Consider the following 12,940-nt stretch of genomic DNA (forward strand, 5'->3'; position numbering starts at 1 on the left):
TTGGCTGAAAAACTTCCAGAAACTTATGAAAAATGTGTTTCAGATCTACAGGAACCAGAATTTCAAAGGGGTGAAGAAAACCTGTGTCACAATCTGTCAAAGGAAGAAAATGTTGATGTTTCTAATACATCAGCTGACTATGCAGAAGCACAAACAAGTGAGAATATAAAGTGGTTGGGAACAAAGAACACTGAATCTGAAAACAGCAGTTACATTCTAGATGCTAAGATGAAAAGTTTGAGAAAACTTTCCACCGCAAATCATGAACATACTGAAACTTGTGATCTGAACACATCTGATAAATCTTTTTGTGGGGTTTATACTGACCCAGGGCAGGTAGATAGATATGCTGCTACTCCTTCATATGCATTACCTGATATCCCAGTTGGTGCTAGAGAACTTTGGCAAGGCAATGAGAAGTGTGTTCTAGATCTGATGGGAGATACTTTGAATGAATCAGAAAATACCTGTAAGCTGGATACACAAAATTCCCAAGATGAAATGGGTTCACAGTTCTTAACTCTGCAGGCTGATAATGCTGATTTTACAAGTCAGATACTTTCTAACACCATCTTTAGTGGTGGTAATGAATATCTGATGGACTATTCATGGAATACTGATACTTCTAACACAGTTATGGAGAATGACCGACAACACGTAACTGAGAATTTCCAGAACCAACCTCAAGATTTGACAGTTTCTTCATTTGCTGTAGAAAGAGATCCTTATCAGTTGCTAGTAGCAAAAAATGGTGGTATTTGGGGATGGCAAGATGCAGAATTTGTAAGTATTTTTATAAGCATGATTTGATCATTTACGGTATATTAAACTTTAAAATGTGGCTCTTGAAATTGGGAGTTGGAGTAAATCTGAAGTCCAACTTATGATTTGATTAAACAGCGCAAGTTTCATATACTCTTTCAAAAAGTGTATTGATCAGTTTTGGCTCAATAAAATGAAGTTATGTCATGCTGATATAGTCCAAAAATGTTACTGACCACTGTCAAATCTAAGTCAATGCTGCTTAGAAGTTTAATCCTTGCCAAAGTATGTGAATTTCCAGAATTGAAAATTGCTGTGTAAATGAGATCATGCTACAACTGTTCATCACAAGTGAGGAAAGCTATCTGAAGATTGTCAGTAGTCCCCTTCACTGTGGTATCTAAGAGCTATATTTATAATCACAAAATAAAATGACATTTTCTATTCTAATGTATTCTACATCACGTATATTAAAAACTGCTGAGAGCCTGCATCACTTAAAGGGAGTTTTAAATCTTAAATCAAACTTTTTCAGAGTAGTTCAGATCAGCCCTGCAGGGTGTTCATTTATTTCAGTGGGAATGCCTCATGTCATGTCAAGATTAATTACATTTTTAGAACCAAGTAAACCTTGTGCCTGCACACTTGACACCAAGTACTCCTCCTCGTGAGGAAGGATGGTACAGTGGTTAGGGCACTAGGCTAGGACATGGGAAATTAGAGTTCAGTTTCTTGCTCTGCCACAGACTTGCTATATGAACTTGGGGAGGTCACTTAGACCCATACTTGAAAAGGTAGTTAGGCATTGCAGTGCTGAGTGGAGCAACACCTAAATACATGTAAAAATTCTGTGCTTTAGTCTCTGTCTCCGTTTCCCATCTGCAAAATGTGGTACTAGCACTTCCCTTCCAGAGGTGTTGCAAATAAATACATGGAGAATTTGACAGAGGTACAATAGTGATGGGGATGCATCCATGCATGCATGCATACACACATACATCTTGCTAATTTACCCCACCCTCCCCACCTCAGTCTCTTGTAGCACAGATCATTCCCACCGTTCTGTCACTCACTTCAGCTCATCAGTTCTCTACGCCCCTCATTTAATCACGTTTCTCTTCCCACCCCAACGCTAAAATTCATCACTTTTGTCTCCTACCAAATCTGTTGCATTATAATGAGTTCCTTGGTGGCAATGGCAGCAACACCACACCCAGCCTGGGTAGGCCTCAAGGCCTTCGTGATGGCAAATGCTTCTCCCTTTCCTTGCTGCTCCACTTTTGCTGTTCCTGGGGCATGGGGGTTCTGCTTTGCCCCCTCCTTTATTTAGGGAGGAGGCTTGTGGAGCTCCTGAAATCTTTAGTTCCTTTCTGGAAAGGGATTAGGAGCTTGGGTATCTTCTGCACACCTTTTGAGGAGGGCATTGTAGAAGTGAGGGAGAAGGAAGAGCTGCACGGCAGCTAAACAGGAATGCACTGGGTTAGGTCTTGGCCAACCGGGGGAGAGAAAAGAACAAACTTGACTTGCAACTGCTTCTCCAGCTCTGCCTTGGTTCGCTGGCAAAGCAAGTGGAGTTCCACCGACAGGCCCAGTGTATCAGTAGCAGCTGCTCTAACCTTGCCCAGCAATTTCACCACCAGCACCTGATTCACATTTTTAAGGCCCTTTGCAGTCATAAGGGCTGGGAATTTCCTTCTTTTTAAAAATGGAAGTTGATGGCATTGGTCATAATCACTGGGGAAAGCTTCCTGGAAAAGCTGGGAAATAAATAAATAACACCGCATGTCTGAATTCAGCAGCATTTAAAAGTTATTACCTGCCACACACTCATCGCCCTTTTAAACTATTATTGATCTCCTGGTTGTAAAAATGGATAAGTTGGTAGTGTAAATGGAACACAATGGTCTTCAGCACCATTGCCATTGTAGTGATTTCTATAATGGTGCTGGAAACAGTGTTCTCCTATCCTACTTATACTACAAATTGTTTCCATTGCTGGTTAAGGGGGGGGGGGGGGGGAGCATGTAGTGTCAGCAGCAACAATTTCAGTTTGCATGTATAGGTGGTGCTAAAGGAACATGCTGAATTGTCTTTTGTTTTTTTTTTTTTGCTACCAATCTTTTGGCCGCCTTCTTGCCAAATGGTATTAGCCAAGTTTTGTCATACATACTTCATATGGTGCTATTTTTCTTCTCCGTTCTCTTTCACAGGAACAGGCAGGGAACAAATCTCCGCTTGAAGTAGAGATGTAACATAAACATTTTGTTAGTAAGCAACGTAAAAGATGTATTAACAAACTTAGGAGTGACAGATCCGTGAAAGCTACAAACATTAGTCCTTGTAGCCTGCAGAAATGTTAAGGTCTACACAATGGTATCATCCTTGCACTGGTAGTTCTGTTACTGTTCCTCCTTTTTTCCCCTCAATCAGTCGTGTGGTGAAGGACCTTGAGATGCCCTCTAGCATTATATGTCAGGTTTCCTTTATGTCACATATATAAATGTGACTCATCTACGAAGTACATAATCCAAAATTTCTTTTCTAGGAGTCAACCAAGGTTTCTGAGTTAAATCCTAATGCAAAGGTATGGGGGAATCATATGTTACATTTGGAAGCTAGTGGTGCCACGGATGGTAGCGTGAACAAACCCTGGGAAGAAATACCCGACCATCCTCCAGATTCCTGCAAAGAAGGTATGACTAATAGTTTAAAAAGCTTCCATTCTGGTTGAAGTAAACCCAGTCCAGAACTTCCGAGTAATGTCACAAATTTTCTAATGTAAGACGTAAACACGAAAATGATTAAGAAAACAAGGGTATTCTCAGATTTCTTCTAGAATACAATTCTTTACTGAGGTTTATTTATATAATTCAGTTATTGCAAATGAAAGTTTAGACCTTCATGAAAAATCCACTTCAGACATTTTCTTGTAACCCTTGCTGCAGGACTGGATGCCAATGGTGATGGTGACAAAAAGCAGCAAAATGCAGTGTTAACAGAACTGCAGGAGCCATCGCTAACCGTTCCAGTGTCAGACCAAAGAGATATGAACCCTTTGGCTCTAGATAATTCAGAGTATGAATCGATACATGAAACCACCCAGACAGGTAAGAAAAGAAACTTTCTTTATGCTTCGATAGAAATTAATTGTAAACTGTTTGGCTTGTAGCTGAATAATGAACGTGTATACAGCAGAACCTCCGAGTTACAAAAACCTCGGGAATGGGCGTTTGAAAGAACTACCATAACGTTTTGTTCAGAGTTACAAAAGTTCACATCTAAACATTGACTTAATACAACTTTGAAACTTTCCTATGCAGAAGAAGAATGCTGCTTTTAACCATCTTAATTTAAATGAAACAAGCACAGAAACAATTGCCTTGTCACCTTTTTTTAACTTTCCCGTTATTTGTTTAGTAGTTCACATTTAACAGTATTGTACTGTAGTTGCTTTTTTGTCTCCACTGCTGCCTGATTGCATACTTCCGGTTCCAAATGAGGAGTGTGTGTGTGGTTGACTGGTCAGTTCATAACTCTGGTGTTCATAAATCTGAGATTCTACTGTACTAGACACAAACATCACAGGAAATAATCACTCTTGCTAGTCAGCCTAAACATCTTACAGAATGTGTTCAAAATCTGAATTCTGTCAAAGTACAGTACAGTTTTCCCTTAAAAATTAGCATGCTAATATAAACCTAATCGGTTCTTGTATGATACTGCATTTTGTGGGTATTAAATCTCTACAATAAGTGTAAGGAGGTGTGCTAATAAGTGTCTAATACTTGTGTGAAGCAAAAGGCAATGTTAGTTGCTATAAAGACTTTTTTTAAAAAAATTAACCATTTGTTTAAATATGAATTTTTCACTTATCCTAATGTGTTGCTTATCCTCTTTTGTTTGTCTTATGAAACTGTTTCACACACATTCTTCTGAGTCCCCCTTGTTATAAGCATCTTAATGAAGCTGTAAATGACCAAACTTTGTCATGGTGTGTTTCAGTAAAGTTTTCAGACTACTGCAGAAGGGTCTTGCTATACTTACTCTTAACTAGCTCTTTTTTTCAGTATATATTATAATGATTATGTAGCATAGTGTCAGGAATAGATTCCAGTTCTGACTGTTTAGTGGCATAACTAACAGCTTCAGGGATGGGGGAGAAGGAAACTGAAGATAAATGGGAAAAGGTGAATTAAGAAGGAAGGAAAACAAAAGACCGTAATAGTGGTGGTGGGTTCTAGAGATAAGCATATTTTTTCTGCTGAATGGAAAAGATCGTTAAACAGGCAGTAAATGATATAAACTAATGTTCAGTTACTATGTTTGGTCTTTGAACATACCTCCCATTGACCTCATTGGGAGTCTTCACTCTAGAGTGACTTTTAGTATGTAGTCCTAAACTTGTACGCTAGCCCAAGGGCAATAATTAGAAATGAAATTTGACCTTCTTGACACAGAGTTTGACATCCCTGCTCTAGGAGACACAAACGTAACATTTTACAATGGGGGGAAAATGTGTCTGTAACCATTTGTACATCAATTACATTTACGAAAATGGTACCGTAAAACTGGTTTGAGTTACAGCAACTACATCTTTTCTTCAGAGTTGTAGTGTTTGTGAATTTGGAACACAGTGGTGAGGGCATTGGTGAAAGTGGATTAGTTCTCAAACTTCATTGGACCTCAGCCCCATTCCGACAACAAATATTACTACACAATCTCAGGAGAGGGCACCTGAGCCGGCCCGAGACCTGCCACCCCATGGGGGAGGGAGGGGCAAAGCCGAAGCCCAAGAGTGTCACCCCTGGGCAGAGGGCCTGTAACTTGAGCCCCTCTGCCCAGGGCTGAAAGCCTCAGACTTTGGCTTCACCATGGGGCTTGGGCGTCAGCTCTGGGTGGCTGGGTTCAGGTTATAGGCCCCCAGCCCAGGGCTGAAGTCTCAGGGGTGGCAGGGCTCAGGCTTTAGCTTCAGGCCTGGGCCCCAGCAAGTCTAACGGCCTCCCTGGTGATCACATTGAAATAATGTTGCAACGCACTTTGGGGTCCCGACCCACAGTTTGAGAACTGCTGATAGTTCACTGCACTGCTTCCTTGATATTTGCAAGGGGTTACTCAACCTTGAATTTACTTAAGTTTCTTTTCAGTCTTGTAAAGCTCTTCCAACTGCTTGTGGGCACAGACATCCAGATATGTTGCTTTATTAATCTTTTATATTCCTGATGTAGGGATTATTTATTCCTTACTTTTCTGATTGGTAGTCATTTTTTTAGTATCTAGCGTTCAAGTCTTATTAATGTTGAAAGTTTAGGCTACAGCTGACTCTGGGTATGACTTTTGAAGAAGTTACTTTTTCGAACTTTCTGGCAAAATTCACTTTTAGATTTCACTGTTTCTATTCAATTTAATCATACAACTGTACATCTTCCATACTTAGGAGGAAATGACCAATTGCAGCCAGAAGGTCAGGAAGACCTACGAGAAGTGCTTAAAAAAACCCTGGAGTTCTGCTTATCTAGGTATGTATAATACATAAATATGGGACATCATAGGATAGTAGGATCCTGTTATATATTCCCTTCTATCCCTAAGATGTGATGGGATCTCTATCTTCCAAAAGTAAAAACTTAATGGAAAGGAATAGCAATATGAGAGGAAATGATCCATAGAAAAATTCCAGCATGTAGTGCTACTGAGATATTCTGTAGCTTAAACAGAAATAATGGATTCAATGGAGAAATTACTGGATCAGGTGCTGTGGCTTGTGTTTTATGCAGGAGGTCAACAGTGGTCACTTCTGACCTTAAAATTAATGAATCTACTGTTCTGAAATTCATAACCCAGTTTTATTCATCACATCTCTGTACTACTTCACTACCTTTTTTGTGAATTTAGATTAAGAGGATAGTGAGACTACTATGAAATAAATCAAATACAATTCATAAGGTTGTTTCTATACCGGAGGGCTTTGATATGCTTGTGCATTCTGCCTATGCATCTGTATTTGACATGAAGTAAATAATTCCTTTTATCCTACATGGTTATAAAACTAATACAAGATGTTAACCTTTGAACTCCTGTGTTACCACTTAAAGTTAACATCCACTTACAATTGACAGTCCATTGAAACAGTGGAATTTTCAGGACCTAGCATATTCAGGAAGATGGATCACTTGCCTCTTCCAAGTATGCGAGCACAATTTGTGGCAGTGAAATGGCTAATGGGTGGTGGTCATTCTAACAATTAGTTTGAAGTGGAACAGCAAAATAATGGTGTTGAGTGGTTCTGATGGAAAATGAGTGAAAATATTTTCTCAAGACAAAGGGTGCTGTAAGAATCTGGTACTTGCTACTTTATGGAGATGGATACAACATTCCACTGTGGGAATTTTTTCTTTGCAAATAATCCTTTTTTGCACATGATGAATTTAATGGGAAACCAGGATTAACCACTTATTTTTCCTTCCAACAGAGAGAATCTTGCCAGTGACATGTACCTTATATCACAGATGGACAGTGATCAGTATGTGCCAATAATGACAGTAGCAAACCTTGATCATGTCAAGAAACTCAGTACTGATATGGATTTGATTGTGGAAGTGCTGAGATGTAAGTAAATCGTGTATTTTGACAGCATTTTTGTTGTACATACTAAATGCTTTAGAACATACTAAATATTTGCAACTTAAATAAGGCCACTTAAAACTATCGAACATTAGCGAATGTTCAGCCTTTCATCTAGTGCTAGCACATTCATATTTCACTGCCTTAGACAGAATTTCATAGTTTTAATTAGATTAAAAGTCTGTCTATACAGTAACAATGAGCATGTTTAAGATGACTCGAAAGTAACCACATTTTATACTATGACCCTTTACACGAACAGGATCAAAATTGTTTAAAACCAGGTTTATGTAAACCATGCAGGCAGACCTTAAGTGACCTTAAGTCTTTTAAGGTGTAAAACTGCTTCACTTTCTGTTTTCTAAAACCAGATTTTTTTTTCCCCTTTCCTCTTAGCATTGCCTTTAGTCCAAGTGGATGAGAAGGGAGAGAAAGTCAGGCCAAATCAGAATCGTTGCATTGTGATTTTACGTGAAGTACCTGAATCTACACCCATTGAAGTAAGGATTTTGTAGTTCCATGAAACAAATAATGGTTCACCCTCTTGACTCAGGAATTAGCATTCTCCCGTTGACAATAAGAATATACAGAGGGGATGTAACCTACTTTTTAACATTTCTAATGAGATTGCTAGACTTTGGTTTATAAAGTCCATTAGAATGATCTGTGGTGTTTCTCTGTAGAAATGCATGATTTCAAGAATATTACAGTAAGACGTGTGTTTCACATGAACTTCTGTAAAGGTCTGAAGCACTTAAACTGCTATTGAGACCATACAGAAATTCTTATAAATAGGTTTAACTGCTGGTCTTCCTCTATAGAACCATGGTTGTAGGTCTTTCGCACTACAGGCCTATTCAGGGATTTAGGCAGGTGACCATGCCTCCACAATAGGTTAGCAGAGTACTTCTCTGTGGCTTCCTCAGCTTAGAATCTCCCTCCCTTAAAATACTCCCTGCTGGCCTTCTTCACAATATGTTCCAGCCTCTTTGCTCTGGGGCATAACTAGTAAATGGATGAAATTGTGAAAAGGAAAAACTTCTAATGCAAAAAGTCACTGCTGAAGCTGGAAGCCTGTCCCGGTGAGTGACTGCAAGCTTCAGAAGCTTTCCTGTAGCGCTGAGACAATCAGCTTGATATACACTAGTTTTGTTGGAAGGAGTGTTAGTAGTCCAGTGGACCACTAACTATGGAACGTGAAGAAAAAATCGGGGATGGAATGTGAAGTCATTCAGTGCGTATCTTTGAAGCAGATTGGACTTGATAGTAGAAAGAAGATGGAGCAGCAGAGGGATCTGTAACTACTTCATTTTGGGGAGCAAGAAGGAGGCAGAGGCACTTAACACAGGGTGGGAAAGCATATGAATGAAAACGTACAAGAAAAATTCATATTGAAAGGAATGAAATGTATTCTATTACTGGCGGAAAAAGTAATAGGAAGTAACAATGGACTTCAACATAAACAGAAGCATAACATTCTTAAAGAACAAAAAAGGGAAAATTAAAATTGAAGATATGGCAAGTCTTCCTTTCAACAGTCCAGCTATTTTAACTTTCAAGGAAGTTTTGCGAAGAGAGGCATTTCATGTGTGTACGAAGTTGTTACATGGATGTTTTCCCCCTGTCACCCATTTGCTGATTATGACAAGATGTATTGGTGCTGGAACTGTGTAGCTGATCTGCCTTGAACACTTGCAAAATAGTTGTGTGAATCACTGGCTTTAAAAATGGCCAAGACCTGTCAGAAGAGAAGTGGATGGTGTAGCTAAACACTGTAGAAACTACGGTAGATGTAAATTGTGTACATTTTCTAATGTAACGGAAAATTGTAGAAAGTCTGACCAGAATGTTCAAAGCTGCTGTCAAGTCTTCAGAGTCACATGATGGTTCTGGATATTACTTGGCTTTTGGTTCTATGAATAAAACAGAATGGAATATTCTGTACTATAGGCAGAACTATTGTAAATTAACATTGAAAAGTATTTTTGCTTCTGTGCTGCCAAAGTCCGCTATTTTGAGGCAACTGAAATCCTGCATTTATTCTTAAATGAAAGCCCTCTAAATAGCTTTGTGCTCCTGTTTTTAAACAGTACTGAGAAGAACAATCCCAGTATGGCCTTCATAATGCAACATTTCATATCCCTGTATATGAAAAGTAAATTTTAAGATTCAGCATTACTGCGGGTATTATAATCTCTCTCAGTTGAAAAGCATTTTTATTCTGAACTCTTACCCGTCGTTCACGTTCAGAGTTCTACACTTCACAATAACCTTTCTTTTTTTTCCCCCCGTCAATTCTTCCCCACCCTTTCCTTAGGAGGTTGAAGCACTCTTCAGGGGTGATAATTTGCCTAAATTTATCAACTGTGAGTTTGCCTATAATGACAATTGGTTCATTACCTTTGAGTCCGAAGCTGATGCCCAGCAGGTAACTACTTTTTTTTTTGTATTGCCCAATAGTTATGCAGCCTTTCGAATGCTCCAAGGCACCAGCCGATCAGGGTGGGCAAAAATCCACTCGTAAATAAACTTTCGGTGACTATTTCTAATCCAAGAAATACTGTTAAACCTCCAGTTAGTCATATCAGAAGCCTGATTTAGCAAAACATAACCCGTAAGAACTTTATCCTGTGTGCATATGTTCTTGTTTCCTGTGAAATACTTGAACCTTATTTACTACAAATGGCGATATTCTGTAGCATATCTTGAAGCATCACCTTATCTTAAGAAATAAAGTACTGATTTAGACTTTCTAAAGGTCTTTTTAAAAAGCTGTGTAATTCTATATCAAATTTAACTTCAGTGACTAAAGAAATGTTCTAACTTGGATTGACTGTTTATACAATTACTTACCTCCATTTAGTACTGGTGATACTTCAAATGTGGCAATAGTTCTTGGTCTACCAAAACTCCTTTAACACTAGTTGTGTTAAATTAATATTCATAATGGATATTTGACAACTTTTTAAAAAAATGTCCATTTTATAAGGCTTACAGATACCTTAGAGAAGAAGTGAAAACTTTCCAAGGAAAACCAATTAAGGTAAATAAAGCTGTTTGTACTATTTTATTTACTATTAACATAATAGGTTGATGTACTTAAGTAATCTAAATCTCTCTTGCAGGCAAGGATAAAAGCAAAGGCAATAGCTATAAATACATTTTTGCCAAAGAATGGATATAGACCTCTGGACATGAACCTCTACACACAACAGCGTTATACAGCATCCTTTTATTTACCTCCAGTATACAGTCCCCAACAGCAGTTCCCTCTGTACAGCTTAATTGCCCCACAGACCTGGTCTACTACGCACAGCTATCTTGATCCAACATTGGTAAGTGTTCAGGAGTATGAAACAGCTGCTGCATGTTTAACTGTTTCAAGAAGAGTGTTTAGCGTTCAGTTTGAAGGACTGCGTGTGGGAGGTCAAAATCTAAGTTCCACTCTTCTGATTGTATGTGGTGTGGGCTTTTCTTGAAAGTGGACATTGGCAGTCCATATTTTGGAGTATGAGACCCTCTTTGAAAGAGGAATCTGGTTTCTTTTTTTTTCTTTTTTTAAAGAAAGGGAGGCTTCAGAAGTTACTTTCCTCATGCTTTAAATTCAAACATAAGGTTTTTGTTCTAAAGGTTAAACACTTAAGCATCCCCCTCTGAGTAATAGTATTAAATACTTTTAAAAAGGTAATCTTCATAGCATATGTGTATGAGTGTATTTATAAATCCAATTCAATGTTTTATGTACGGAAAGCACCAAACAGGACTAGTTGAGAGGGTATAATCTAGCATATTAGTTTAAAATTTTAAGATTTTTCTCTTGCAAGGTTAATGTGCAGGATTGCCCTATTCGACATATCCTGACAGTTTTACAACTAACATCTTTATTATTAGGTTTAAGAATTATTGATAATCTCTAAGGAAGTACTGATTTAAAGAAATCTTACGTTTTCTATATTCAGAGCTAGCGGCAGCCTTAGGTCTACATTGCTAGTGCAGTCACATGAGTTACTTGACAGACCCCACACTCTCTGTATTCTACAGCCTTTCCTCCTCACCACTTACTCTTGCATCAGCATTCATGTCACGCTCCGTCAGTACCCAGCCCAAGTTGGGGAAGCTAATGGTCCAACCAGCAGACCAAATTCAGTGATGAATCCTAGTCCTGTGCCACCTGAGGCATGTTGTACATGCGTGGAGAAGAAGGTGTGACTTAGTGCCACATCAGAATTACTGGGCCAGCTCCACTCTCCACTTGTGCTTCTTGTTTGGTCAGTTGTATTTATGCATGCAGCTTTTTGTGCATTCAGTGGCTGTGGAGTGTCATTGATTGGTGAGGGCCAGGGTTGTCACAAGTGGAACCATCCTCCCACCCCCACATCTGTCTTTAATTGGGGTTAAAATAAACTAGGGTAGCAGTGCTCAAAATTAGAAAGAGACTATTTAGAAATCTTGGCAAATGATTAAAGTCTCTTTGAACTAACTTGATAATTAGAAAGTTGTGGTGAACACATTGACACACAGGGAAAGCAGCCAGAACCCTTTGCAGTTAGTGTTTAAAGGGAGCTATAGAATGGGGAGGAGCCTTGATGGAGTGCACGTTCATCTCTGGACACCCATGTCCTGATTTAAGTAACACCTAAAAACTTGTTTGATTTTTGAGATGGACAAATAAAGACTCAGTAACAGCAGTAATTGTGCCATTTTCAAACATGGTCACATTCTTGTTGTCCAACAGTATCGCTGGTTATGTCAAAGTCAATAAAAGCATGTTGAAGGTTCCATTAGAATTGGAAGGAAAAGACATTTTCTGAATGGAAAATGATCATAATGAAATGTTTTCAAACTAAGGGCTCTTCTGAGGAAAGGGTACTGATCATTTAAAAGATTTTCACTTAAAGAATAATTTGAATAACCTGAATTACATTTATTTACTACGTGCATTTCACTCAGTTTGGACAATAAAAAATACTTTGACTTTCTTGGTTCTTCACAATTAGTGCAGTGTTGCAGCATTTGGGTTACAAATGCTGTAACTTCAGAGCAAGCCTTTTTCATTGAATCTTCACTTGTATTAATAGGCTTTGTAAAATCTTTATCTAAATTTGAAGCCTAAAGTATTGAACAATGTCACTTTTAATCTCTTCATGGTGGCCTGTTTGCTGGCATGTTGTTTTATGCTGCCAGTAAGTTGTGGTGTGACAACTGCACTGTTAAATTTCAATTGTCAGTGATTTGTGATGCTCTTCGCACTTCTAGACAGTGTGGGTGTTTTCCTGTATATATAGTTTTCAGTAAACATAATGTAACCTCCAATTCTTTGAGATGGACTTGACACTGTTAAGCATTTATGTAGTACTCTTTTCATACATGTTTGAAAGTTTAATTCTCAGCTCATCTTGCTGATGCAAGTATTAACTGAGACTGTTGTCTTACTGTTAACACATTCAGTTGTGGGTTGTTTGGTTTTTTTGAGCAGCAAACTTTCCTTTGAACTAGTTAGGCGGGAAAGACAATTTTCTTGGTGCTTGTGCCATTGTAAGAAATAACTGTAAACTTG

At 38.5% G+C, this 12,940-nt stretch overlaps 1 protein-coding gene across 1 annotated transcript in view; it reads left to right on the forward strand.

The window, feature by feature from the left end:
- LARP4B (La ribonucleoprotein 4B) overlaps nucleotides 1–12,940 on the forward strand; it is a 106,538-nt gene that overhangs the window by 61,237 nt on the left and 32,361 nt on the right. Inside the window, exons 3-10 of the mRNA XM_084620258.1 lie at nucleotides 3,308–3,455; nucleotides 3,708–3,869; nucleotides 6,197–6,278; nucleotides 7,232–7,368; nucleotides 7,780–7,883; nucleotides 9,701–9,811; nucleotides 10,373–10,426; nucleotides 10,509–10,718. Of these exons, the coding sequence (XP_084476384.1) occupies nucleotides 3,308–3,455; nucleotides 3,708–3,869; nucleotides 6,197–6,278; nucleotides 7,232–7,368; nucleotides 7,780–7,883; nucleotides 9,701–9,811; nucleotides 10,373–10,426; nucleotides 10,509–10,718 (1,008 nt within the window). The remainder of the gene's footprint in view (nucleotides 1–3,307; nucleotides 3,456–3,707; nucleotides 3,870–6,196; nucleotides 6,279–7,231; nucleotides 7,369–7,779; nucleotides 7,884–9,700; nucleotides 9,812–10,372; nucleotides 10,427–10,508; nucleotides 10,719–12,940) is intronic.

Source organism: Lepidochelys olivacea (genome assembly GCF_965140295.1).
Source record: "Lepidochelys olivacea isolate rLepOli2 genome assembly, chromosome: 2".
In the NCBI taxonomy this organism is placed as follows: Eukaryota; Metazoa; Chordata; order Testudines; family Cheloniidae; genus Lepidochelys; species Lepidochelys olivacea.